Here is a 25,235-nt window from a genome sequence, read left to right as displayed (position 1 = left end):
AGACAGGTGCGTCCGGTTCTGATACCCTCTTCCCCTCTAGGGGCATTTAGGAGTATCATGAATATAGTATAGGGTCAGTTCTGTCACTCCAGTCACCCCAATGCGTGTATGCTCTGTCGTAAGCGTCTTACCCTTTCACAGGATGAGTCAGTCTTGTCTGGGTCTCTTTCCTGTTTCCCGGCACTTGAATGGCACGCCCGAACACTCGAGAGAGCAGTGACCCACCAGCAGGCTTTTGTGGAGAGCTTTTGTCCTGGATGTAGGGCTGCATACAGTAGGGCACCCACTCTGTCTTTTCTTTGCCTTTGCCTGAAGATCAGCAGTCCCAAGGTAGCAGCCACACCTGGCCTGTCGGGAAGTGCAGCCCCTCTGGAGGCCTGACCGTCAGCAATTGACCCCACACTGTGGCCGGCTGGACCACAGGCGTAAGCTCAGACAGGGTGTTCGACATTGGAGTAGTTGTAGTCCCTCATGGGCCTCTGACACAGAGTAGTCAGACATTCAGCAGCTAAAAGCCCAACGCATGCTCTCCAGGAAGCCAGTAGATTCAGACCCTGTTGTGTTAGGAATTTGGCAAATGCAACCTTGAACGGGCTGTTGGCAGCACACAATCGTCCAACTGGGCCTCAACAATCTCGTTGTTGTAGAGTTTTATTTTCTGCCTTGAACTGTTGGGAGAGTCTTGGCGGGGGAGGAGGGGGCCACTCATACTAGCTGGTCCTGCTGGATGGCTTTCCGGCCCGCCCTACAGATAACGAGGATGTGTCGGACCTTGCTTCTTCCAGGACAGCCTTGTCCTCCTGCTGGATAGTCAAACTCCCTTCCCTTTCTTACCAGACAGGCAGGCTTCTAGGCAGACTTCTAGGCTCTTCAGGACAGGTACACAGCTTCTCCATTAAGTAATTCAGCCTGCAGGTGATGTCCCTTCAACTTAGATAGACTGTCAGCCTGACACCATCCTTGGTGGCACAGCAGGCACCTAAGTACTTTGTAGAGCACTTTATTCCTTGGTAACAGAGGACTTTGAACTAGGGTATAAAAAAGGGATAGATGGTCCCACTTGTATACACAACTGGCAGGCAGGAGATGCAGTTTACTCTGTTGCACTCTCACATTGCTTTTATGCTATGCACACCAACACCCTAAACACGCACTTGATGTTAGTGCAAAGTCTGTGCACAGGCATAGAAATGGAGCATTACATAGGTGTGTCAGCAGGACGCCACTTCACTGACCATGATGCAAAGATCACATCAGGCTATTGATCCTTACAGCAGGGTGCATTGCCACCACCGCTCTAGCTGTTAAACCCATGACAGTACTCTGCCTTAAATAAGGGTACACTTGGTGTGACCCTCCAGGTCACAGGACCGGTCCAAGACCTCTCATAGTCCCTTGTTAGAAGTTGCATAGTACTGGGGTGGCAGAAAAATCTCGTGTAATTGTTTTTTTTTAACTTTGTGATATATTTACCCCAGTAACGTGCAGTCACAAGTTTGATGCCATGGACAGGGGAGTTGCCACGAGGAACAGATTCTTCTGCTTGCTTGTCAATCCACCTGCCATTCACTATTTCATAGTGTGTTTCTGCTTTTATTTACCACTAGTTTTAAGCAGGTGGTAGATAAATGCATGTGGTTGGTTGAGGGGGGGCGATGGGTGAAGCAGGGGAGGGAAGGGTAAAGAAATGTCTAACAAAGGGAAGAATTGTGCGTTTGCCCCAGTTAGTAAAAAAACAGCATAAGTCTTGGCTGCTTCTGCTGCACCCAGAGTCTTGTGCGTCTTTTCAGTCTAATTTTCCTGTCTGGAAAAAAATGGTGTCCTGTTTTTCTGCACCCGGTACATCCAGGTGCAGAAAAACCTAACAACTGATAATCAGGTGGAATAAAATGAGCACATGAAAGTACGCCTTAACTTAATTGCCCTTGATTCATACTCTGGACCATAGTCGAGGGATAGGTCTAGGCATAGTCCTCGCAGCACACAATAGATTTGCTTGAGGCAGAGGCCAAAACTCAAAAGTCAGGATACCAGATACAAGTAGGTGGTAACCTCAGGGCAGGGGAAAACGCCTGCTGTCCATGGAGGGGAAATTCCCGTCCCAGAAATCTACATTAAAAATTAATTAATAGTATCCTTTTTTAAATATCTGTTTGGTGCTAGTGAATATGACTTTAATTTCTGCATTTGGGATTCTATGTTAAAACTCCATAGGGTGCATGTATCCTTTGTGAGCTTAATAAAATGTCGAAAATTCTATAAATCCTCCCTCCTACATCCAAGTACTCTCAGGGTACAATTCTACACTCTGCTCTGTCTGAAAAACAGCTCAACATTTTCAAAATTCTGCAACTCTGCATTGATTTGGCTTGTAAATTATATTTTTGGAAATTTTCATGTATTAACTATTTATTTTTAATACTATAGGTGATTGAAATTACTGACGAAGAAAGCAAGATTTAGCACCAGAAGTCAGTGCCATAAGAAGGATTATTTTGAAAAACTGAAGGACATCCAGCATTCTACGTTTAAACAATTTCCAAAATCTTGGTGTGGCGAGGAAGTGGGAGCTGAGGAAAGTACTATACTGTAAGTGAAGTCTCTAATTTAGCATTTCATTAACCCAGAGCAAAGCCATATCTGTGTACAGAATAACCTTCATCTAAAACATCATGTAATTCCAGAGAGGAAGCACACACTGCATAAAAAGAAAGTTATAACAAAAGGTTTCTTCTGCATACCATCAAAGAAAAGACGCTGAGAGAAGACTTCGGAAGCTGACACGTTAACAACCAAAAGATTGGAAAATCACCTTTGTTTAACAACCGTTTTTAACCAGTTACACAAGTTTGAGACTATCTGCCTGTGGGTAGAAAACCACGACCCAGTCTGCTTACTCTTGCGAAAACCTTAAAAATTCACCACTTTATTGTATTCATAACCATCTCAGATTGTTTCCTTTTTATTGAATACTGTTCTGTAATTCTATGTAAATCGCCTCACCATTATCTGCTGTGCGTGAGTGATATGTAAAACTGTTAAATATAAAAATGGAATAAATGAGCACAGTTGCGCTATAGGTAATGTAAATAAATCCTCGTCTTCAGAACTACAAACCTTAACCTTACACCAAACAAAGAAAGGGTCAAAGGAACTGATGTTCTGCGACTGGTGATCCACAATAGTACTGTGCACGCTCTAATGCCCTCAGTTACTACCATTACGTCAGTGCAAAAAGGTACTTATCAGTTTAATTATTAAATATCAGACTAAGACCTTATCACTGCATTGCTAAGAACCTATACAAATAGATTTGAGAAAATCTTCAGTCACAAAATAAGTTGCTGCCGGATAGGCTATAACCTGAAGACTATTATCTGCTAATAACATTTTGACAGGTGTTACAGGGCTGCTTCCAGACATATTTTGCTCAATTCAAGTGTTAAGAAGATTACACACAATTTCTTTTAGAGATAAATTCTGAACATTATCTAAATAAGCCCAACTCTAAAATCGGGTTCATTCTTACTGTGGCATATAAGCAAGAGAAAACTAAATGTAGAGCTACTATCTCTAGGAATACACCTTATAAAAACACAGACTTTGAGAACAAATTCAGTGTTCAAACCCGCCTCAATCAAGGCAAAATAACCGAAGTTGGGGAAAAAAGTTACCTGTGCCAAAAAAGATACAGCCATAAATCTCATCTCACAGAACTTGACAGAATGCACACTGGGGGAAACCACTCTCAGTGCAATGTATGCCAAAAAAGTTTCAGGCGTAAATCTTATCTCACTGAACATATGAGAATCCACACTGGGGAAAACAACTCTCCATGCAAAGTATGCCAAAAAAGTTTCAGGCGTAAATCTTATCTCACTGAACATATGAGAATCCACACTGGGGAAAAACCTTATCAGTGCTCTGAATGCCAGAAAAGGTTTAGTATCAAAGCGAGTCTAGATCTACATGCATTAACCCACTCTGTGGAAAAACCATACCAGTGTGCTGAATGCCAAAAAAGTTTCGTCCGTAAATCTTATTTCACTGAACATATGAGAATCCACTCTGGGGAAAACCCTTATCAGTGCTCTGAATGCCAGGAAAGGTTTTGCAACAAACTGAGCCTATCTCGCCATGCATTAACCCACTCTGTGGAAAAACCTTATCAGTGCGCTGAATGCCAGAATTGTTTCAGTGACAAAAGAGGACTTACTATACATACAAGGACCCACACTGGGGAAAAACCTTACCAGTGCTCTGAATGCCAGAAATGTTTCATTGACAAAAACAGGCTCGCTCGGCATATAACAACCCACACTGGGTATAAACCTTATCAGTGCTCTGAATGCCAGAAATGTTTCAGTTACAAAATCCGACTCACTGAACATATAAGAATCCACACAGGGGAAAACCCTTATCAGTGCTCTGAATGCCCAAAACATTTCAAACTTAAATCACTTCTTACTGCACATTTGAGATTCCACACTGGGGAAAAACCTTATCAGTGCTCTGAATGCCAGGAAAGGTTTTGTGACAAACAAAGTCTTTCTCGACATGCAATAACACATTCTGTGGAACAACCTTATCATTGCTCTGAATGCCAGAAATGTTTCAGAGACAAACTCAGTCTCACTCGGCATATAAGAACCCACACTGGGGAACAACCTTATCAGTGCTCTGAATGCCAGAAATGTTTCAGTATAAAAAGTAGTCTCACACGGCACATAAGAATCCACACTGGGGAAAAACGTTATCAGTGCTCTGAATGCCACAAATGTTACAGTGAAAAAAACGGTCTCAATCGGCATAGAAGAACCCACACTGGGGAAAAACCGTATCAGTGCTCTGAATGCCAGAAATGTTTCAGTGAAAAACGCTTTCTCACGGTGCATATAAAAACCCACACTGGGGAAAAACCTTTTCAGTGCTCTGAATGCCAGAAAATTTTCCGAGACAGAAGACGTCTTTCTCAACATACAATAACCCACACAGGAGAACAACCTTATCAGTGCTCTGAATGTCAGAAATGTTTCACAAACAAATTCAGTCTCAATCAGCATATAAGAACCCACACTGGGGAAAAACCTTATCAGTGCTCTGAATGCCCAAAAGATTTCAGACTTAAATCACTTCTAACTGCACATGTGAGATTCCACACTGGGGAAAAACCTTATCAGTGCTCTGAATGCCAGAAATGTTTCAGTGACAAAATGAGACTCACTAAACATACAAGGACCCACTCTTGGGTAAAACGTTATCGGTGCACTGAATGCGACAAATGTTTCAGTGAAAAAAGCAGTCTCACTCAGCATATAAGAACCCACACTGGGGAAAAACCTTATCAGTGCTCTGAATGCCACAAATGTTTCAGTCAAAAATGCAGTCTCACTCAGCATATAAGAATCCACACTGGGGAAAAACCTTATCAGTGCTCCGAATGCCAAAAATGTTTCAGCCAAAAATCTCATCTCACTGAGCATGTGAGAATCCACACTGGTGAATAAAATTATCAGTGCTCTAAATGTCAGAAAAGATTCAGAGGTAGAGATGGTTACAAGCGCCATAAAAAAACACACCAACAAAATAATTCAGTTCTCCGAATGCCAGAAAAGCATCAATTTTAAACTCAATCTCACTCTACATGAGCAGACGCACACAGGGGAAAAACATTACCAATTTCTGTGAATGCCAGAAATTCCTATTTGATAGGCACAGCCTCACTAACCATAGGCGACTCCATACTGATGAAACACCTTATGAGTGCTCTGAATGCCAGAAAAGCTGCAGAGAAAAATGCTATTTCACCATGAGAAACTCCACACTGGAGAAAATCCTTATGCCATAAAAGGTTGAATCTGAAAGACAGAGTTATGCTTCATGAGAGATCCCACTCTGGGGAAACACCTTATGAGTGCTCGAAATGCAAGCAAAGTTTTGGTTACAAATTACTTCTCACTTGACATGAGCGAACTCACACTGGGGAAAAAAGCCTTATGTGTGTTCTGAATGTCAGATAAGGTTTAGTCTTGAATACAATGTCATTTCACATGAGATAATTCACACTGGACTAAAGCCTTATACAGGAGGGGAAAGCCAGAAACATTATACTCAGAAAGGAGATCTCACTAAACATGAGAAATGCATCCACACCAGGTGAAAAGTAAGGCCTATCTTGAGTTGCAGAAAAGCTTCTAACAACCTGACTTTACACGAGAGAGCACATATTGTAGTTGCAATAGAATTCATCAAGAAACTCTAGCAGGATAACTTAGGCTACCCACATGCAACCTCCAAAGAAATTTCAGGCCTGGAAATATTTTTAATTGCAACAGAATCCACAATTTGAGTATCTGAAAGTTACAAAACTCTCAAGGTCTTTACTTTACACAGAGAAGTGTTAGTGCTTGCAAAAATCAACTAATTGCCCAAAAAAATCACAATAATAATGTCTTAAATTTTACTCCACCCAAAAGGTTTCTACTCACCCTTGTTTCTTAACATATGACTGATATCTATTTTTTCATGATACGATTAAGCCTTTGCTGGTGGTCTACGTTGAGTTCCGCAAGCAGCGGAGTGCGTAAGGGTCATATCGTTGGTGGTGATTTCATCCCATGTCGGAGGATCATTTGGCCCTTCTCTTCCAGGAAGTTATGGATCTCTTTGCCAAGGGAGCTATCAAACGCGTCCCTGTGCCAGAAGTAGGTCGGGGTTGCTACTCCCACTTCTTCTTGGTACCCAAGAAGGACAAAGGCCTGCAACCTATTTTAGTCCTCAGGGACATCAACCGCTTCCTCCGAAAGGAGAAGTTCAAGATGTTAACCTTGGCTCAGGTCTTGTCTGCCTTCGACCCTGGAGATTTGATGGTAGTGTTGTACTTGCAGGACACTTACTTTCACATCCCCGTCTTGCCTGCCCACCGGCATTACCTACGGTTCACGGTAGGCTACACACATTTTCAGTTTACCACGCTCCCCTTTGGCCTTACCAGCCCCCCCCCAGGTTTTCACGAAAGTGATGGCGGTGGTCGCAGCTCATCTGCCCAGATCAGGGGTTCCAGTCTTCCCCTATCTCGAAGACTGGCTGTTGAAGGTGAGCTCTCCCAGGCTGTCGTCTCCCACCTCCAGACTACAACGGACTTCCTGCATTTGCTGGGGTTCACAGTTAACGTGCTGAAGTCGCACCTGCTTCCCTCCGATAAGCTCCTTTTCATCAGAGCGGATCTGGACACAGCACAGTTTTGGGTCTATCCTCCCTACCAGCAAGTCCAGCATATTCGGGCTATGATACCGATGTTTCAGCCTCCATCCCGGTGTTCGGTGAGAATGACCCTGAGGCTGCTGGGCCTCATGGCCTCCTGCATCCTGCTGGTGCATCATGCCAGATGGCATATACGTGCTCTGCAGTGGGACCGGAAGTTCCAGTGGGCGCAGCACCAGGGGAATCTATCCAATGACGTTCAGATTTCGGAGGGGACTGCAAGTCAGTTGCAATGGTGGTTCACAAACCAGGATTGGGTCAACAGCAGATCCCTCTTCCTCCCCCAACCTGAGTTCACAGTAGTGACGGATGCGTCACTCCTGGGTTGGGGCAGCCATATGGGAATGGCGGAGATCAAAGACCTCTGGTCTCTGGCGAAGTCCAGGCACCACATCAACCCTCTGGAGCTCCGGGCGATTCATCTTGCACTGAAGGCATTCCTTCTTTCTGTCAAAGGAAGAGTGCTGCAGGTGTTCATGGACAACACCACCGCCATGTGGTACTGCAACAAACAGGGCAGGGTGGGGTTGTGGACCGTATGTCAAGAGGCTCTTCACCTTTGGACATGGCTGGAACATCAGGGCATATCTATGGTGGTTCAACACCTAACAGGTTCACTGAACACAAGGACGGACAAACTCAGGCGCCAGTGTATGATGGATCACAAATGGCATCTTCACTCGAAGGTCGTGCTAGGTCTCTTTCAGTAGTGGGGAGAGCCTTGGTTAGATCTATTCGCCACCGAAGAGAATGCTCAATGTCAGCAGTTCTGCGTGTTAGAGTTTCCAAAGCGGCTCTCGCTCGGCGGCCCTTTTCGTTGCGAGTGGAGTTGAGGCCTCCTGTACCACTTCTGCCAAGATTGCTGAAGAAGATCAAACGCGATCAGTCCCAAGTCTGGTACCCCGAGTTCTTGAGCATGGCCATCGATCCTATTGTTAACAGATTTCTGAAGTGCATTACTCATCTCTTTCCTCCTTCTCCTTTCGTAATGCCCTAGTGGGAGTTGACCTTACTTATCTTATGTGTGCTCCCTTTGAGCGCCTACATAATTGTCCTCTTCGCCTCCTTTGAAGACTGCTTTTTTGCTTGCCATCACCTCTGCTTGCAGGATGAGTGAGCTTCAGGCTTATCTTCCAGACCTCCCTTTCTTGCTGTCCATACGAACAAAGTAGTCCTCCGTATAAGCCCTCTTTTCTTCCCAAAGTGATTGTCTCTTTCCACATAGTTCTGACCATCAGATTACCTACCTTCTTCCCACCTCTGCTGTGTTTTACTCTGCCAGGCGCACAACATATAGACTGTTCACACACTTTCTGTAGTATGCTTCGTTATGGGCAGATAAACTCTAATCCCCACTCTACTTCTATCCTCGTGTTAGTGCAGCCCGATGTAAACAGTAATTGTAATGTATTGAGATTTACATACCACTTACTACCCCATAAGAACTTTGAAGCGCTTTTTCGGCGAGTAGCACGCTACTCCAGGATCCAAAAATGATTAGTGGTGAATTAGTATAGGGAAATATAAAATGTATATAAGAGGTGGACACGTTGGTCTGTTAGTTGGGTTAATAAAGATTGTGGGGGATAGAAGAGGTAAGGTTTTGCTTTTATATAGCGTTTGCTACCCCTGATGAAGTGTTGAAGTGCTTTTCGGCGAGTAGCATGCTACTCCAGATCCCAAAAAGATGAATAGACAGATCAATTATGGTGGGTAGGTTGTTTTATTTTATACACACAACTGTACACAAATTAATAAAATTCCGTTGTAAAGTTGTACCCAAGAGGCAAGTATAGTCTCTGATAATAATGTATACAATACTGATAAGTTTTAAGTTGGCTTGCCATCAAGACTGATGCCCCGTAATGTTGATGCAAAGTCATCTGTGCTGGAGTATCTTAGACTCTTGTTGAATTGTACCATCCACCTTGTAGGTACTGCTATTTGTATCAGGTCCACGTTGTAGGCAGACACAAATGCCTAATTTGTGCACTAATTATATTAGGCATAATAAGCATAATGTAAGTGAGCAGATGACAGTAAGCACTGTACAAGCTGTATTAGGTGCTTAGAAGTAGAGTGACATAGAGGGCAATAAACACTCACTAAATCTTTTTTATTATTAATAACAGTTCTCATAAGACCATACAATTCAATACGATGTACAAATAGCCCATTGTATCAAGTATCAATTTACATTGGGGAACAGTTCAGGCATCTTCTGGGGATTACACATCCGAGAAACAAAAGTGTCTTTCATGAATACAAATTGACTACTCCTCCAAGGACTGCACTGTATTATTGACACGGGCAAAAAGGCAAACGAGCAGTCAGGAGGCACACTGATTGTATACCCCCCACCTGACAGGATGGTGACAGACCCCAACCACCTGCAGGGGAAACGTGCCACCTCACTTAATAGCTGCCAGATGCTTTACTATGTAAGCAGACTGGTGGTTTACAACTGCGCCTACGTTGGGGCACCACATGTTTTTTCCAGCATAATCTGGTGCACCCCCCTGTTTGGGATGATAGCACCCACTGAAAACTGCACAGTTGTGTAGTCTGGGACAGTGCACCTTGCATGTAATTCTGAACTGGGCCTTTAAATACGGTACTATTTTGTGTGCCTATTTAATTCAGGTATACAAAGAATGTGGTACTACTTGTATACTAGGGTAGGACAAGGAAGATTGAATTTCTATGGTTGCAGAAATGTTTTTGTCAAAGTGCTTTATGCCCTAAATTCTCTCCCGTACCCTGAACATAATGAGATTACGTAGAATACACCTCTGCGTGCCTAATGCTGCCATTTGTATTTCAAGACCAGTGATTAATGTGGCTTTAGCCATTAGGCTTTTCCGACCTGACTGATACTTGCATATGGAAAAGATGGGTCATTTGGAACCTAAAGATAGATAAACATATTCATAGGTCACGATTTAAGTCTGCATCTAATATAAAACTGTAAATTAGGAGAGGTGATAAGTCAGAAGTTAAAGGCAGCCGCTAATCGAGCTGCATTTGTACATAGGCCTTCCTATATTATGATATTTATTCCTGCTTAAGTCTTTAATTGTAATGAATACTTTAATACCCAGGCATGAAGTCATCGTCGAGCTGTTTAGATAATCCACCTGTCTCGCCACTTCTTCCCCACTGCATCCTTAACCAGTGGCCTAGCCAGTGTGCCTTGGGCCCTAAGGCAAGAAAGGAAATGTGACCTCTGCCGTTCATTTGGACTGTGGAAAACAGCAATAGTCATTGTTCTGTGGGCCCCTCAGGCCTCTGTTTGAACTGTGACAAACAGCAGTTATCAGGGTTCAGTGGGCCTTTCGGGCATCTGGGACCTAGTGCCACTGCACCTGCTGCACCAATGGGAAGCTAAGCCCTTGCCCTTAACAGCTTCTATTCTAGCCCCAGTGGAGAACCGAAACAGCCAAGTACTGATCTGGCCATATATGCAGGCATGCAGCCGCCTCTTCCTCTGAAGGGATTTAATTCGCATGAAAGCAGCATGCGGGAAACAACCATTTTCTGAGGTAAAGTCAACCAACACCTCTTCTGTTCCAACCTGAATCCATTTAAAACCAGGGACGAAAAAACAGTTCATCGTTATCCCTTGCTTATCAGAAGGGTAAAACAGATTCATCTAACATTACAGTGTACCACATAACAAATTGTGATTCTGTTTACAAATTAAAACTCGCATGCATATAGAAAGGGCAGCCTTTGGCCAAAATAGCCATTTTCCCTACCCATACTTTTAACACATCTTATACAAAAAATGCTAATTACATTGTCATCCGGAAATAGTCATTAGCGCCTACTCATAACCAAATGCCACTTAGAATTGTCTTTCACTTCAAGCTGTCAAAGGTATATTAATATAAAAGCAGTATTGAATTTTTTGACGTTGTGTACTCTTACCAGAAACGTTTGATTAACCAGTTATAAAGTCACGTCTAGCTTAGTTACTTTACAGTCTTCTTTTTTTTTAATAGTAATTATTTCACATTGTTACTGAATATGCATGGTTAAACACTTATAAGGTCCCAAAGGCGAGACCTATTGGCTATGACAATGCTTGTTATTGATTGAGTACATTGAGCGGCAGAACTTTTGATTAAGTCCTGAAGAATGCCGCAAACACCTATTTGGAGGGTTAATAGGCTGAAACATGTTGACCTCCTATTGACTCTAACAGTGCATATATATTTCTCCCACAGTGTCCTATTTTTAATCCTGGCCCAGGGGTGTACAAATAATAGAAACCACATACCCTTTAGCAAGTTTTAACTTTCACTCTGCTGCCCCCACTACCCTGAGCTCATTATTGTGGTATTTAGTATATCTTTCTCTATAACAAAATATGCCTGAACTCCTCCCTCTCAGTGAGGGGGTTGTTTCATGGTGCAAGGAGATTCCCAATAAGGAAGCATGCCAACTATGGTGGGTGAGGGAAATCATCATTTTAAAGGGATATTTTATCTTAGCTAGGTCTTCATTTGAAACAGTAATCCTCAGAGACCCAGGGGTTTCTTGATTGTGATAGAAATGCATTTTTACCCCTTCATTGTACGTTCAAGCACAGACCATTGCTTGAAATGTTGTGATCTATGTAGGAAAAATACTCTGTGCACTGAGAAAATGTGTTAAAATAACAGAAAGTTGATAATCGCATTTAATACCTTCTCAAACCTGGATTTATCTAGAAGAGAAGTCTGTTAATTCTAGCTGATATTTGATACCACAAGGTATAAGTAATTAGGGGATCTTTATCTGATATCGTTATCAGTAAATTATCTGAAATTATTGAACATAAACTTTTGCAAGTATTATTTCTAAAGATAAAGGAAGTTCTATATTGGTCTTTTCTAAACTAACCCCAGTGCGTATGACTACAATAACCACCGCTCTCAAATCAATATTGTGCTTGTTTTAGTGATAAAGCTAAATGATCTAGGAGAAACCAGGAACTGCGCATCAGTATTATTCTTAGGAAGCTTCAAGTTAGAGAGTGAAAACACTTTTTAGAGTGCCCCAAAAATTGTGATAAAGATATTTCAATGCGAGACATTCCTAGGGTCTATCTTAGCATCTCACAGAGGGAAAATGCATACAAAGTTATGCCACAATGGTATTACACGCCCGCTCGACTGCACAAAATGTTCCCTGCAACGTCCCCCTTGTACTGGAGGTGTTCGAATGCATCTGGAGACTTCATTCACATTTGATGGGATTGTCTGCTCCTGACCATGCTCTGGAAGGAAGTCCTTAGTCATATTAAGGAAGTACTGGGCTTCCCCCTGCCTGAGTCCACAGCCATGATCCTTTTGGGCCTTAAACCTGATAACCTAAAAGCACTCACTTGCAGCGATTGGACTATAGCACTTCACATGCTTGGGGCGGCTAAACAACTTATAGCACTATATCGGAAAAAAGCAGAGACTACCCCAATTGCTGCTTGGTTCGTGCGTTTGTGGTATGTAATAACTATGGAACTTTTTACAGCGCGATTGCAAACACGAGACACCCGCTTCACCGCTGTTTGGCGACCCTTAGTTAAATACCTCTGTAAAATAGAACATGCTCGCTATTTACCCTGCAAGCTTAGAGCGCTGCGACTCTTTGAGGATGCTATACTCCTGCCAGATCCTAACAGGCTTCTCACATAATTAGAACAGTCGTGCACGCCAACCCCTTCAACAAGCATTAAGGCCTTCATTCTCCACACCTGAAACCGTCACACATCTATTCCCGTCCGTCCACCCAACCCCCTACTTTGCTGTATACCTCTCCTTTCTACTATGTCTTTTTTCGACCCTTTTCTGTCCATCTACCACTATCCACTTTATATGGGCCTCTAGCCCGTGTTCTCAATGTTATTGGTTTTAAACAGGTCCTGAGACTTCCCACAACACGCTAATATTGTGATATGTACTAGATCACGCGGCCGGCCTATGGGTTGTAGGGGACATGTTGTGTTCCAACTAGTTTATTAATGCCTTTTTCTATGCTGGGAAACACTTAAAAGCAACGCGGCCGGCCCTAAATGGGTTGTGGGCTTAAAGCTGTGCACATCTGGACCAATGTTCTACTCCTGATTTACAAAATAAAACAGATTTAAAAAAAAAAAGATATTTAAATATGTTTGACAAAAAGAATAGGTACATTTCATGACAATATTGAAATGGGAAATAACAGGAACAAATATTTACACTACATTACAGAAATATTAAAGACTACATTTTGGCAATATAGGAAATACTGAAGTTCATGTACTAATAATCCATTTGGTAAAAAGTGGTTGTTTGTAGAGTCAGCACACTACTGTGTCTGTGATTGTTTTTAAAAAAAGGCATTTTTTAATGCATCCCATTTTACTTTCAGATTCACAGATTCACAGATTCAGCTGGGGGGACAGCTGGTGGCCTCGTGAGTTAGGGCCGGCCCCTACACCAGTGATGGAACTCAGAAACCTGGGAGTGTGGTTAGATCACACCCTCTGCTTTACGACCCAGACTAAGAGAGTGGCGGCATGCTGTTTTGGTGTCGTGCGTGGGCTAAGGCCGGTGCTCAAATTTTTTGATGCTCCGACAAGACAGTTGGTCATTCAAGCGACGATTATCTCCCGGCTGGACTATGCCAGCTCGCTCCTACTGGGAGCAAACCAATCGGAGATCGTTCGCTTACAACGCGTACAGAACGCTGCTGCGAGAGCAGTGGTGTGTCTGCCAAGGTTCTGTCCCAGTTCTAATACTTTGCGGTCCCTACACTGGCTACCGATTAAAAGTCGAATTCATTAAGGCCCTTAGCCTTGCTTTCAAAATTTTAAAAGGGTCGGCACCTGAGATTCTTAATAATCTCGTATCCGCCTATGTCCCGACTCGCTCTCTTAGATCTCTCGGGCAATCCCTTGTGGTTGTCCCGCGTTTCAGGCTTAGCCGGATGGGCAGTCGTTCTTTTCGTGTGAGAGCTGCGACCCTCTGGAATGCTCTCCCTTTAGAAATCTGCCTGTTAGAGGACTTATTAGTATTTCGTAGGGCCCTGAAAACTCACTTGTTTTAAATTTCCTTATATTCACTTTCCTGTTCTTTTAGCGTTGTGTTATGTCCACCATTCCCTGCGCCAGGACGCTCCTTAGCTGGAGCATCTGTGCGCAAAATAAATGATATTAACATAACATAACATAACATAACAAATGTCCCCTTGGGTTACTACCTCCTGTTACTGTTTTTCAGCCCACGTATGGTTTCAAAGCTTAATACATACCTTAAGGATGTATTAAATATTCAGAAGGGAAACTATTAACATTTCCCTTCCAAATTCTGAATTGTTAAATGGGCTTAGTACATTTAAAAAAGGGGTTTAGCATTTACAAACTCTGTGAATTACCGAACAAGTGGAATTGTTTTAACAATAAAACCGGTGGTACATGAGGCCATTTTTCTCAATTCCCTTCAAATTAAGTTTGCTAATAATGTTAGTTGAATAATAAAAGGTGCATGTACATATTTAGGGTTAGTGTTCCTTCAGATCAAATAAAAACCATCACACATAACTCTTACACAATTCTTAAAGACAGAATTTCTGACATCCAGCTTTAATGTTTTGTTAAATATATTTGCAAATGTTGTCACTTAAACAGGAAAGCAGCTAAAGCAGTCTCTGGCCATAAAATAAGATGTAATCATAATCGTAAGATAAATTTTCTGAGTTTCAGGAACATTGTGTGTCTTCTGGGTTTCCTCTAAACCACTATAATAAACATATTCAATCCTTTTAGATTTGATCTGTTTGTACTGGTTTCTATTGTAGACAATAATCTAGATTTAGACCAAGGATCAATTCCAGCCATGACTTTTAAAATCTATTTTTCATTGATCTCTTTTAGCGTTATCTCAACTAACACTGTAATAGAACTGATCTGAGAGATGGACCTTCAAGTATTATGCTCAGTCAATGTATTGAACAAACTCTGGAGTTAAAATCTGAATAGTTTAGATCCACAGGCATTTTGCCTGACCACTGTATTTTACATCAATAGATTACATATCAGCACATTTTCTCTAAGTACAATTCAGTCATCTTCTATTTTTTGCGGAACTCGTCCAGGGTCTGTTTAAACTTTTAAAATATGACATTTAAATGTCCAAAAGTTCAGGAATTCTGGTTTCAAGCCTGGTCAAACCTTAATGAATGCTATACCGAAAGATGCCCTTCTGTTCTTACATTTTATTGTGCACCATGATTCAGAAATGGCATGTTTTTGCTTTCGGAAGTAAAATTCAAAACATAATTATTGTTGTTGCCATCCAAAAAATTATCACTAATTGGGAAGATAACAACAAGTGGTCCTGTGATGCTTGCTGGAATGGGCAGTGTTTAATTAGAAGGTGGATTGAATTAAAGTTTAGGTGACAATTTTACAAAAGTGTATGGGTGTTGTATATATTTAAAATTGCTGATCTCCAAAAAGGCCTACATCAATAAATTGAATTGAAATTCAAGTTTATCATTTGAATCCTATTGTTGGAAAAGATGTGATTTTGAACCCCATTAGGCGGTTCCTTTCCAGAAAGCAGTCAGGATGTAATCATGAGTCAAATAATGCGGAGGAGGTTAAAATAATCAAATTGAATTCAAATTACCCATGAAATGTTCATTGTTCAATATATTTCTTAGTATTTTAATGTGCGGACTTTATTGCTTAAGGAAAATAATTAGTATTTGTTTTTCTATATGTAGGAAGCATTACATTAATGACATCAATGTATCCCAACTTCTTTCCTTTCCTGTTCTTTATGAACGTTTCCATTGTTGAACTTTAAAGACTGCCCGAAATTAAGAATTGTGCTCTACATAACTTTGCTGTGTCACAGTATGTTGATTATTATGTACTACTTTTGTCTCTTATGTGTATGCCAACTGATGTTTTGTTTTGCTTTAATAATCAGCTTATGTTTATTAGGTTTTATTATTCAATAAAATGTTTCAAACACAACAAATGGTAGTTGATATGTATTTACAACTGCAGCATTTTTATTGTATAGGCACTTTCACAGGGGCCAAAAATATGGTCTGTGGGATGACGGAGGACCACATTGGCATCAGCAGGGGGAGGTTTGGGCAGGTGAATGGGGGTATATGTAAGGTTGGAAGTAGGGGGAACAAAGCATGTACATTGTGTGGACTGTGACTCCTGGAGTTATTGTGAGGGATACCATGCTACCCTGAAAATGAATCCCCTAGTGATTATTATCAACAAACTTTATTCAGTTTTATAAAAGAAAACCATAAAAGTCATACATAAAATGATAAAACATCTTCCAAGTTACAGATTGACAAACATAATATGTCCAAGTTAATCAGAACACAAGGTAAAAATTCATGAATTACAGTACAGAAGTTAATCGCAGCTTGACCTGAATCTAACAGCGAACCGTAAAAAGTAAAGCGTATGCAAAACAGTGTCATTAGAGAGCAGTTGTAAAAAGATAAAAGCTGGTCTCACCCGCCTAAAACGCGCTTTTTTGAGAATGGGAATAATAAATAACTTTCTAGGGACAGCATAAAAAATACAAAACATTAAAAAAGGGTATCATGTCCTGAGGAGACTCACCGTTGCAGCTGCAGGGCATGAGACACAGGCCTCTGTGGAGGACGCGAGGGTGTGCCATGAGGTAATAGAAGAGGTTGAGCCAAAACCGGGTCAATAGAAAACGATCATGGATGCTTTTAAGCCCTAGAAGTTAAGGTTCGGTGGTTGGTACAGTTTTTAACAAAATGTACTTACGCACACTAGGCTTACACAGCTCATTTCCCTCTCTATCACAGCAGCTCATTCTTTAAAAAACACTCTTTGACCAGAGAAAGATCCCTCTTACATATGCTCTCAGATTTAGCAAATAGTTCCTACTTACCCTGGAGAGGCCAACTCTTATGTAGTGGAGCCATCGGATGCTTGAGACATGGTCAAGTGAAAGGCCTTCCCGTAGGACGTCTTTGCTAAGTGTATTTTCTTAATTAGCCCAAATATTAAGCCACAATGCCAAGGGACGGAAAACCAGTACATCTGAGAGGAAAGACATCCGCAACTCTTTGTGCACGACATAAAATGGGGTGCTTTGTGGGACAGAAAGGGCCCATCGCAGGAAAGAGTTTTGTGCACTTTGCACTGCCCCTGCACTAATGTGGCCCCATATCTCACTTCCATAACTAACCTTTGAGATATATTTGTCTTCATATGTCTTCAAAAGAGCCCCTATTGGCTTCTCTCCCACTCTGCTGGCAAAGTTAAAAACAGCTGCAAAAGCTTTCACTAGATCCCATTTCTTCCAAGTATGCAAAGGGCACCAACTCAAGGAATCGTCAAACACAACTCCCAAATAGGAGAAATCATTGGTCTTCGGTATTGACGAAAGTCCAAATTTAAAAGTGAACTGCTTAGCTTTTACGAAGTCCCACCTGCATAATGAACGACTTGGAATGATTAAACGAAAGGTCCAAGTCCTTCATAAAAAGGGCAAAAGAATTCAGAACAAGTTGTAGGCACCAAGCTGTCCTCACCCAAGGACTGCGTCGTCTGCGTATAGGAGGACTGGCAGGCTACGCTTGCCTACCTGGGGACAATCAGCATTTGTGGCCAGAAGGGTCTTCTCTAAGCAATTAATATATAGGTTAAAAAGAAAGGATGCTAAAATGCACCCCTCTCTTGATGTCAAGCTGACTGAAAGTTTATATTTCCAAGACTAAAGGTTTGATTTTTAAGGGAAATATGTTTTATTCTCTGTTGTACGCTGTAGAATGCATAGATATTTCAAAATGCTACTTTTTAAATAAAATAGAATGACAATTTTAAGGAAAATATGTAATTTGAATACACTTCTGGCAGTACCAGCACTTAGACTAGAATTCAGGATAATGAATGGTTTTGTGTAAGGCCTGGCAGCGGTAGTGCGATAGGGGCACCGGCTGCAGATGAACAAAGAAAACATAATTAGATATCTTTCACATACAGAAAGTTTTGATATGAAAAAAGAAAAGTGTGCATTCTATAGAAATTTTAAATATGCAACAGATATGTTTGAGTCAAATTAGGAAACTCTTATCTCATGGTCAGTTTATCAGCCAAAACTATTTTTAAAGACATCCTTGGGTGCCCTTAGTTTAACTTTGGATTCTTAATTTTGTACAAATAAGGGAACATTTGATGTAATAATTTCATCCTTTTCTGTGACAAAGCCTCAAAAATATCTCTGGACTACAAAAGACAAAAAAGCACAACGCAGCAGACAAAGGTCAAGCACATTAAATACCACCACTTTCATATATTTTACACAAGTGCAACTGCTCCCGGCATCCGCTGCTGGGGGGTGTCAGTTATAGAGAAAGTCCACAAGAAAGGAAGGTGCCCTCTGATTGAAGTCAGCCAGGAGACATACGTTATCCAAAATTCTTCTCTTTATTAACGTATATGTGCCTTTTCTGTACGGTTGGTTTGGAGTAATAACCCTGGGTGGCTCTGGGATAACTACTTCTATTATTGGTGTTTGGTCACTGGAGAGGTCAGTTATAGAAGCCCATGAGATTTGTAAGATACTCGGGTCAGTCGGTGCAATTTCTAGATTTGGGGTCAGGGACAGTCGTCTCTCGGTCCGCTCTATTTTAGTTGCCACCGCTCCTAGAGACTTTTCTAGCATCCTGTCAATAGAGGTAGGTTTACTATTTGGTTTGGACAAGACCGGGCCTGTTTCTTCTCAAAGCATGCTCATCTCCCCATTCTGAAATATTTTTAAGATTAGACTCTCTTGTTAGTTATTAGGTTTAAATTTTAGGTGGACGCAAGAGGTTCCTCTTGAAAGCACCACTATGGTGCTCTATATGCACTATCTAAGACAAGCAGGGTAGGCACATACAACATTCTTCAGTGTTCTCAGTCGGAAGTCAATTGTGATACACACTGTGCCAATAAAAGAAAGGACAATTTCAAAAGTTTAGCAAGCTGGAGGACATAGCCACAGTACCTTAAATACGGGTCCCAGGGATTAGGGGTTGGAGAGCAGGCCCAGCCCAGCCTGCTCTGGCCTCGGACGGCCCCGCCCTTGATCCAAGTTTCGCCCAGCGCGCTCCCGCGCGCGTCCCTTTGGTGCGAGAGCCCTACTCTGAATTTCAAGCGCCTCCTGACACTTGCTGATTGCATCACAGACCGGCGCCACAGGGGAAATGCTGGGGATTGTGGTCCCCCCGGACTTCGCTGAGTGTTGGCGTGCAGCAGGAAAGACAGCTGGGACAGGGGAACAAAGGTAAACGTTGCGGTCTGTCTAGACCGTTTAGTGGACGTGTTGCCGTGTCCTCGGAATAGCGTTGGCGGAGCCAATGCAGGGCTTTCAAGGCAGGGGAGATGTGGTCTAGCGGTTTGATATACAAGAGTAGTCTGGCGGCCGAGTTCTGAATCTGTTGTAGTCTTTTCATGGTCGTTAAAGGTGATCCGGGGTAGAGGCTATTGGCGTATTCGAGTTTGGACAAAACAAGGGAGATGGTAGCTTGGACCTTGTGTGGAAATCTCAAATGGGGAAGATTTGAAGCAGAGTTGTTATAGTAACAAAGCTTGATCTTGCTAGTTTGTCCACTTGGGCATTCATCGATAGCTTGGAGTCCATGGTCAAACCAAGCTTTCTTACTTCCTTCGATACTTTAACTCCTTCTGTGCTCGTCATGAGGCACGGTTGAGCTGTGCTCATGACCAGCTGAGCTCGCCATGACCATTGGAACGTTCCCACACGGGGATAATTTCCCCGCTGTGCTGATCGTTCCAAAACGGGTGTGGTCATGACGAGCTCCACTCGTCATGAGCACAGCGACGCCGTGCAACGTGACGAGCTGAGCTCATCACAAGCACGGCAGCTCCGCGTGCTGCCCTCCTCCCCCCGCACAGCAGGTGAAAACACCCAGCAGCGAAGGGGTTAAGCAATTCAATTCAATTCAAATAGTGCTTTATTCGAGTGATTACTCATAAAAGCAGAATATACACAGAATTTTTAAAACAGAATTAAATTTACAGTCAAGAACAATGACACTGCACTAGTGAATTCATAAAAGACACATAATTTTAAAATTTCTCACAATGCTCATTGAATAGTTAAAAAGAGATAATTGCAGTTTAAAAAGATTTTAAAAAAGCAATGATGGCAATAATCGTAAAGACAATTAATACAGACAAAGAATAGTTAAATAACTAGCAATCTCTATCTAAATGCAAAACATACAATAATAACAAAGTCATAAAAGCAAGTTTTGCAGGCCGAGAATAGTTAACCAACTAGCAGTCTCCATTACAGACAGAGAATAGTTAACCAACTAGCAGTCTCCATTACAGACAGAGAATAGTTAACCAACTAGCAGTCTCCATTACAGACAGAGAATAGTTAACCAACTAGCAGTCTCCATAACCAACTAACTACTAGTAGTCTCCATTACAGACAGAGAATAGTTAAACAACTAGCAGTCTCCATTACAGACAGAGAATAGTTAACCAACTAGCAGTCTCCATTACAGACAGAGAATAGTTAAACAACTAGCAGTCTCCATTACAGACAGAGAATAGTTAAACAACTAGCAGTCTCTATCTACATACAAAACATTAATAATTTTGAAAAGCAATATAAACAGGATCTTTAAAAACACGTTTTGCTAGCAGAGAATAGTTAATTAACTAACAGTCTTTGCCTTATCGCCCATGCCCAACCTGTAAATTTAGCTATAGCTATTACTATCCATGTAGATGAACTTGAACATATAATACGAAGCGCAACAGAACTGCATGTAGTCCCAAGGTTCCTGCACATGGGTGCTAACCATACACGCCTTGGAGTACAATAGGCTTTACAAGAAAACAGGAAATGACCAAGTGTTTCCTTACCCATGCCACAGGCTGGGCACACGTCACTCCCCCCTGTACCCCATTTGGCAGTTAATGATTTTAATGGGAGGGCTCCAGCTCTCAGTTGGAATAAGAGCTTTCTGTCTCCTGGCTTCGTAATAATATCCCAATACAGCTCATACACGGGATACATTTTAGCCTCAAGAAAACTCAGGGACATAGACCCTATGTTAGATCGACTCAGGCTCCTGTTGGCAACGTACTCCCAATAGATGTTTTTTAGGACCAACTTGGTAGGGAATAGAGCACCAGCTGGATCTAACCAAATCGAGCTTAACCCTAGCTCATATAATATAGCTTTCAATGATTTTAACCAACTAATTTTGTGAAAACTATCCGCTTTTATAACGTCGCTAAAGCCTTCCGCATAATGCAAGAGCTCGGGGGTAGTCCACAATCTACGCCAATACAAAATAGGCCGTAAACTGGCCAAGTCCTTAATTTGTTTCCTACCAAGATCGTATGTTAAGGGCAATAGCGGAGTGCTTTTCGGTGTACCAGTGACTAGCCGTAAAAATTTGTTCTCTGAAATCTGCAAAGAATTCAAATTTTCAAAGCCCCACATCTCCGCTCCATAGAGTGCAGACCCGATTGCCTTTGCTTCATAGACCAGCAAAGCTGGCTTGACAGGTTTAGTTAAGGACTTCTTGTGTTCTGCATTGATGGCACCCGCTAATTGTTTGTGTCTCAGCGTAGCAATGTTTATGTGCTGACTCCACCTATTATTATCTGCAATATGGATACCTAAATAAGTAAATGAATTTACAACCTCAAGGGGCCTGCCACTCATAACAATTTTTGACTTGGAACTATGATGCGGCTTAAAGATCATGAGTTTAGTTTTACATGCATTCACCTCTAGTCCATGTTCCCCACAAAAATTTTCAAAAATTAACAGAGCACGCTGCAAACCACTAGGTGTTTTAGATAAAATTAGCGTGTCATCCGCAAACATCAATATTGGGATTTTTAGACCTGAAAGGGTGGGAGCATCTACTGGAGCTGGTACCATACGGGAGACAACACCATTTATAAACAACGTAAACAAGGTTGGAGCCATTGAGCACTCTTGTCGAACACCTCTCTCTACAGGGAAGTCATCTGTGACCATACCATAGCCACCCCACTGAATTTTAGCGTAAGTGGACTCGTGGAGGCGCATTATCAAGGTAAGCAGTTCCTCGGGTACACCCAAACTCTTTAGGACTTGCCACAATTTGGCCCGTGGCACCAGGTCGAAGGCGGCCCTCAGATCGACAAATGCCGCATAAAGACTGCCTCCACCCAGCACCACAGTTTTCCATTGCAGCAATTGAAAACGGAACACTTGGTCTACCGTGCTAGTTGCTCTTCGGAATCCTGCCTGATAGGGGGATAAAATATTATTATCCTCTGCCCAGTCAAGGAGCCTATTTACTACTACTCGACCAACAATTTTTTGCACAGTGTCTATTAGGCTTATTGGCCTGTAGTTACCTGGCTGGGCTCTGTCCCCCTTTTTGAACACAGGAATAATCACAGCACCTCTCCATGACGCCGGAACCTGTGCTCCCTTAGCAATGAAATTAGTAACTAAATGGATGTATTTACACCATCTACCTTTATCATTTACAAAAATATCAGCAGGGACGCCGTCTAACCCAGGGGCGCGCCCTCTGTTCACAACATGAATAGCAGACATAATTTCTTTGTAGGTAAAAAAATTCTCTTTGGAAAAGGACATAATAAACTCGTCCTCCCCTGTAATCTGATTATTAAGAGCATATTGTCTAGGGGTTAAGCGGTGATCCCAGTTCATCACGCCAAGCGGCAAGCGATCATAATGTTTCCAATCGCCACAGGTGAGTATTTCCGTTTTGGAAGTATTCAATTTGAGGTGGCTCCAAATCATCATTGATCCACGGCTCTGAAACAACTGAAAATTGGCGAGTTTCCAATGTCTCTGGGGCATTCCAGTTGAAGGAGTATTTGCGTGTCATCTGCATAATTATAGCATGTGAGGTGAAATTGATTGATCATGTAGATAGAGCCTTGAGGGACCCCTGCTTTTGTGGAGTATGGTTTGGACAAGAAAGGTGGGGGATGACAATAGTTCTGTTTCGCAGGTAGGACGAGATCCAGTCTAGAGCAGTTCCCTCTATGCCGGCTTTGTGGAGTCTTTGTGTTAGTGTTATGGTCAACCGTGTGAAAAGCAGCTGAGAGGTCCAAGAGGAGTGGGCAGCAACCATTTCGCAGCCAACTGTGTTCTTTTAGTACTGAGGTACCCAGGGCATAGGTACACCAGGGGTATCACTTGGGCTGCAGCATCTATTATGCCAACCATGAGAGACCAATCAAACTGTGTCTATTGGCCTGCCATTGCAGCCTGTGTAAGCTGGTGCTAGCACCACTTACTAAATATATAGGTTTCCTCTATTTAGTGTCACTGCACTTAAGACCTATAAGTCACCCTTATGGCAGGCCTTTGCAATCCTGGTAGCAGAGTGCTTGGTTCTAAGCGAGAGGGTGCCCCTGCATAAGCAGGACACCCCTGCAGCCTACGGAGTCCATTCTCCCGGGTTCCAAGTGTGAGAGTGCCTCTGCATGAGCAGAACCTTCGGAGTCCATTCTCCCGGATTGTAAGTGCATCAGCCATTACGATACATTGAGGGGCCATGTGTCATTATGCGATGACCATCTCTAAAGTGGCTGTAACGAACCCTGTCATGTTTGATATCAAACATGTTGGAATCATACCTCCCACACAGTAAACAGTGTGGGAGGTAGGATTCCAGGCAATGTAAAGGTCCTTCCTTCAGGAGGCCCTCAGTGCTGCCGGTACCTTCCGTCCAGAACCGGACAGCAAGCTTTGACTGCTGCTGGCCTGAGAAACGATTCTGACCTCCTGCTGCTGAGCCGAGCTCGAGCACAGGAAGGGAGACAATAGGTATCCTGTCACAGGGAGGTGTGACCACCTCCCAGACAGGGTTTAGTGTATTGGGACCGGGTGGGAGCGCTTGCCAGTGTAGTACTTAAAATTCTGGATTCGTGTAATAAACTTCGTCGTAACGTGACGATTTTGGTATCAAAAGACCGAGAATGACAAGTACACTATGCACAAGCATTTTCAAGTTCATAAGTCTTTATTTCGAATAAAATTCATAAAAGACCACAGTAAAAACATTTACAGAGTATCAACATTTGTTACGTAATCCAAGGAACCCCAAGTATAAAAAGATAGATAGCCCGTGGGCAACATACAAAAATTTAAAAACAGTATAAAAACAAGTTAATCAAAGCGGGGTTACACATTCTTTGCACGAATCAGCCACATCCACCCCAGAAATTTAGCAACACAAATCACAGTTTTTTCATTGCGCATGTCGCGTAATTTCAACAGGGCAGTGCGATTCTCCACACAATTTAAAGTTTTACAAATTGGTTGCAGCCATTTTAGTCGAGGCAATCGATATGCTGGGCAAGCAAAAAATATGTGGCCAATACTCTCAACCTGATCAGAGCAAAAAGGACACTTGGAGGTAGAAGACTTTGTCCATTTTGCAGTAAAGGAATTGATCGGCAACGTTCCCACCCGAAACTGAAAGTACAGCTTACGGTCAAGGGCTTTGCATATCAAATCCCAAAAAGGCTCAAGGGATGGTGTAATCTTATTTGTTAGGAATAATCCTGTTAGGCTATTTTCTGATGAGAGTAGAACCAGTACAGATTTCTTTGCAGCCCAAAATAGCTCTTTAAATTCCACTTTGGAAGGGAACCTAGCACGTTCCGGATGTGACCATAATTCAGAAAGGCCCATGGAGAGCAGAATCTGTTTGACCTCCCGCAACCAAGGGATTTTCATGGCACCCCACAATGATCTAATTTCGCACAATTCGTGGGCAAAGAGGCTAAGCTCTTGAGTCATCCAGAGTCGTCGCCAAAAAGCGACAAGCCGATACTGTGCCATCTCATCCAGGGGTGTACAACCTAGATCCAAAAGCAGTGGTTTTATGGGAGTTGATTGCGGAAGCCCAACTAGACTCCGAAG

At 42.4% G+C, this 25,235-nt stretch overlaps 1 protein-coding gene and 1 long non-coding RNA gene across 2 annotated transcripts in view; both read left to right on the top strand.

Moving 5' to 3' along the window:
• Positions 1-3,982, top strand: part of LOC144806592 (uncharacterized) — a 79,651-nt gene extending 75,669 nt beyond the window's left edge. The window contains exons 4-5 of the long non-coding RNA XR_013605839.1: positions 2,428-2,589; positions 2,685-3,982. This is a non-coding gene — a long non-coding RNA (uncharacterized LOC144806592). The remainder of the gene's footprint in view (positions 1-2,427; positions 2,590-2,684) is intronic.
• A 73-nt stretch (positions 3,983-4,055) lies between these two features.
• LOC144806606 (uncharacterized) lies at positions 4,056-5,507 on the top strand. The gene is made up of 3 exons (XM_078672935.1): positions 4,056-4,533; positions 4,621-4,869; positions 4,957-5,507. Exons 1-3 carry the CDS (start codon positions 4,056-4,058, stop codon positions 5,505-5,507), a joined length of 1,278 nt encoding a protein of 425 aa, XP_078529061.1.
• The last annotated feature ends 19,728 nt before the right edge of the window (positions 5,508-25,235 follow it).

The sequence above is a fragment of the Lissotriton helveticus genome (genome assembly GCF_964261635.1).
Source record: "Lissotriton helveticus chromosome 1_1 unlocalized genomic scaffold, aLisHel1.1 SUPER_1_unloc_9, whole genome shotgun sequence".
NCBI classification, from domain to species: Eukaryota; Metazoa; Chordata; class Amphibia; order Caudata; family Salamandridae; genus Lissotriton; species Lissotriton helveticus.
This window is presented reverse-complemented; position numbering and strand designations above follow the sequence as displayed.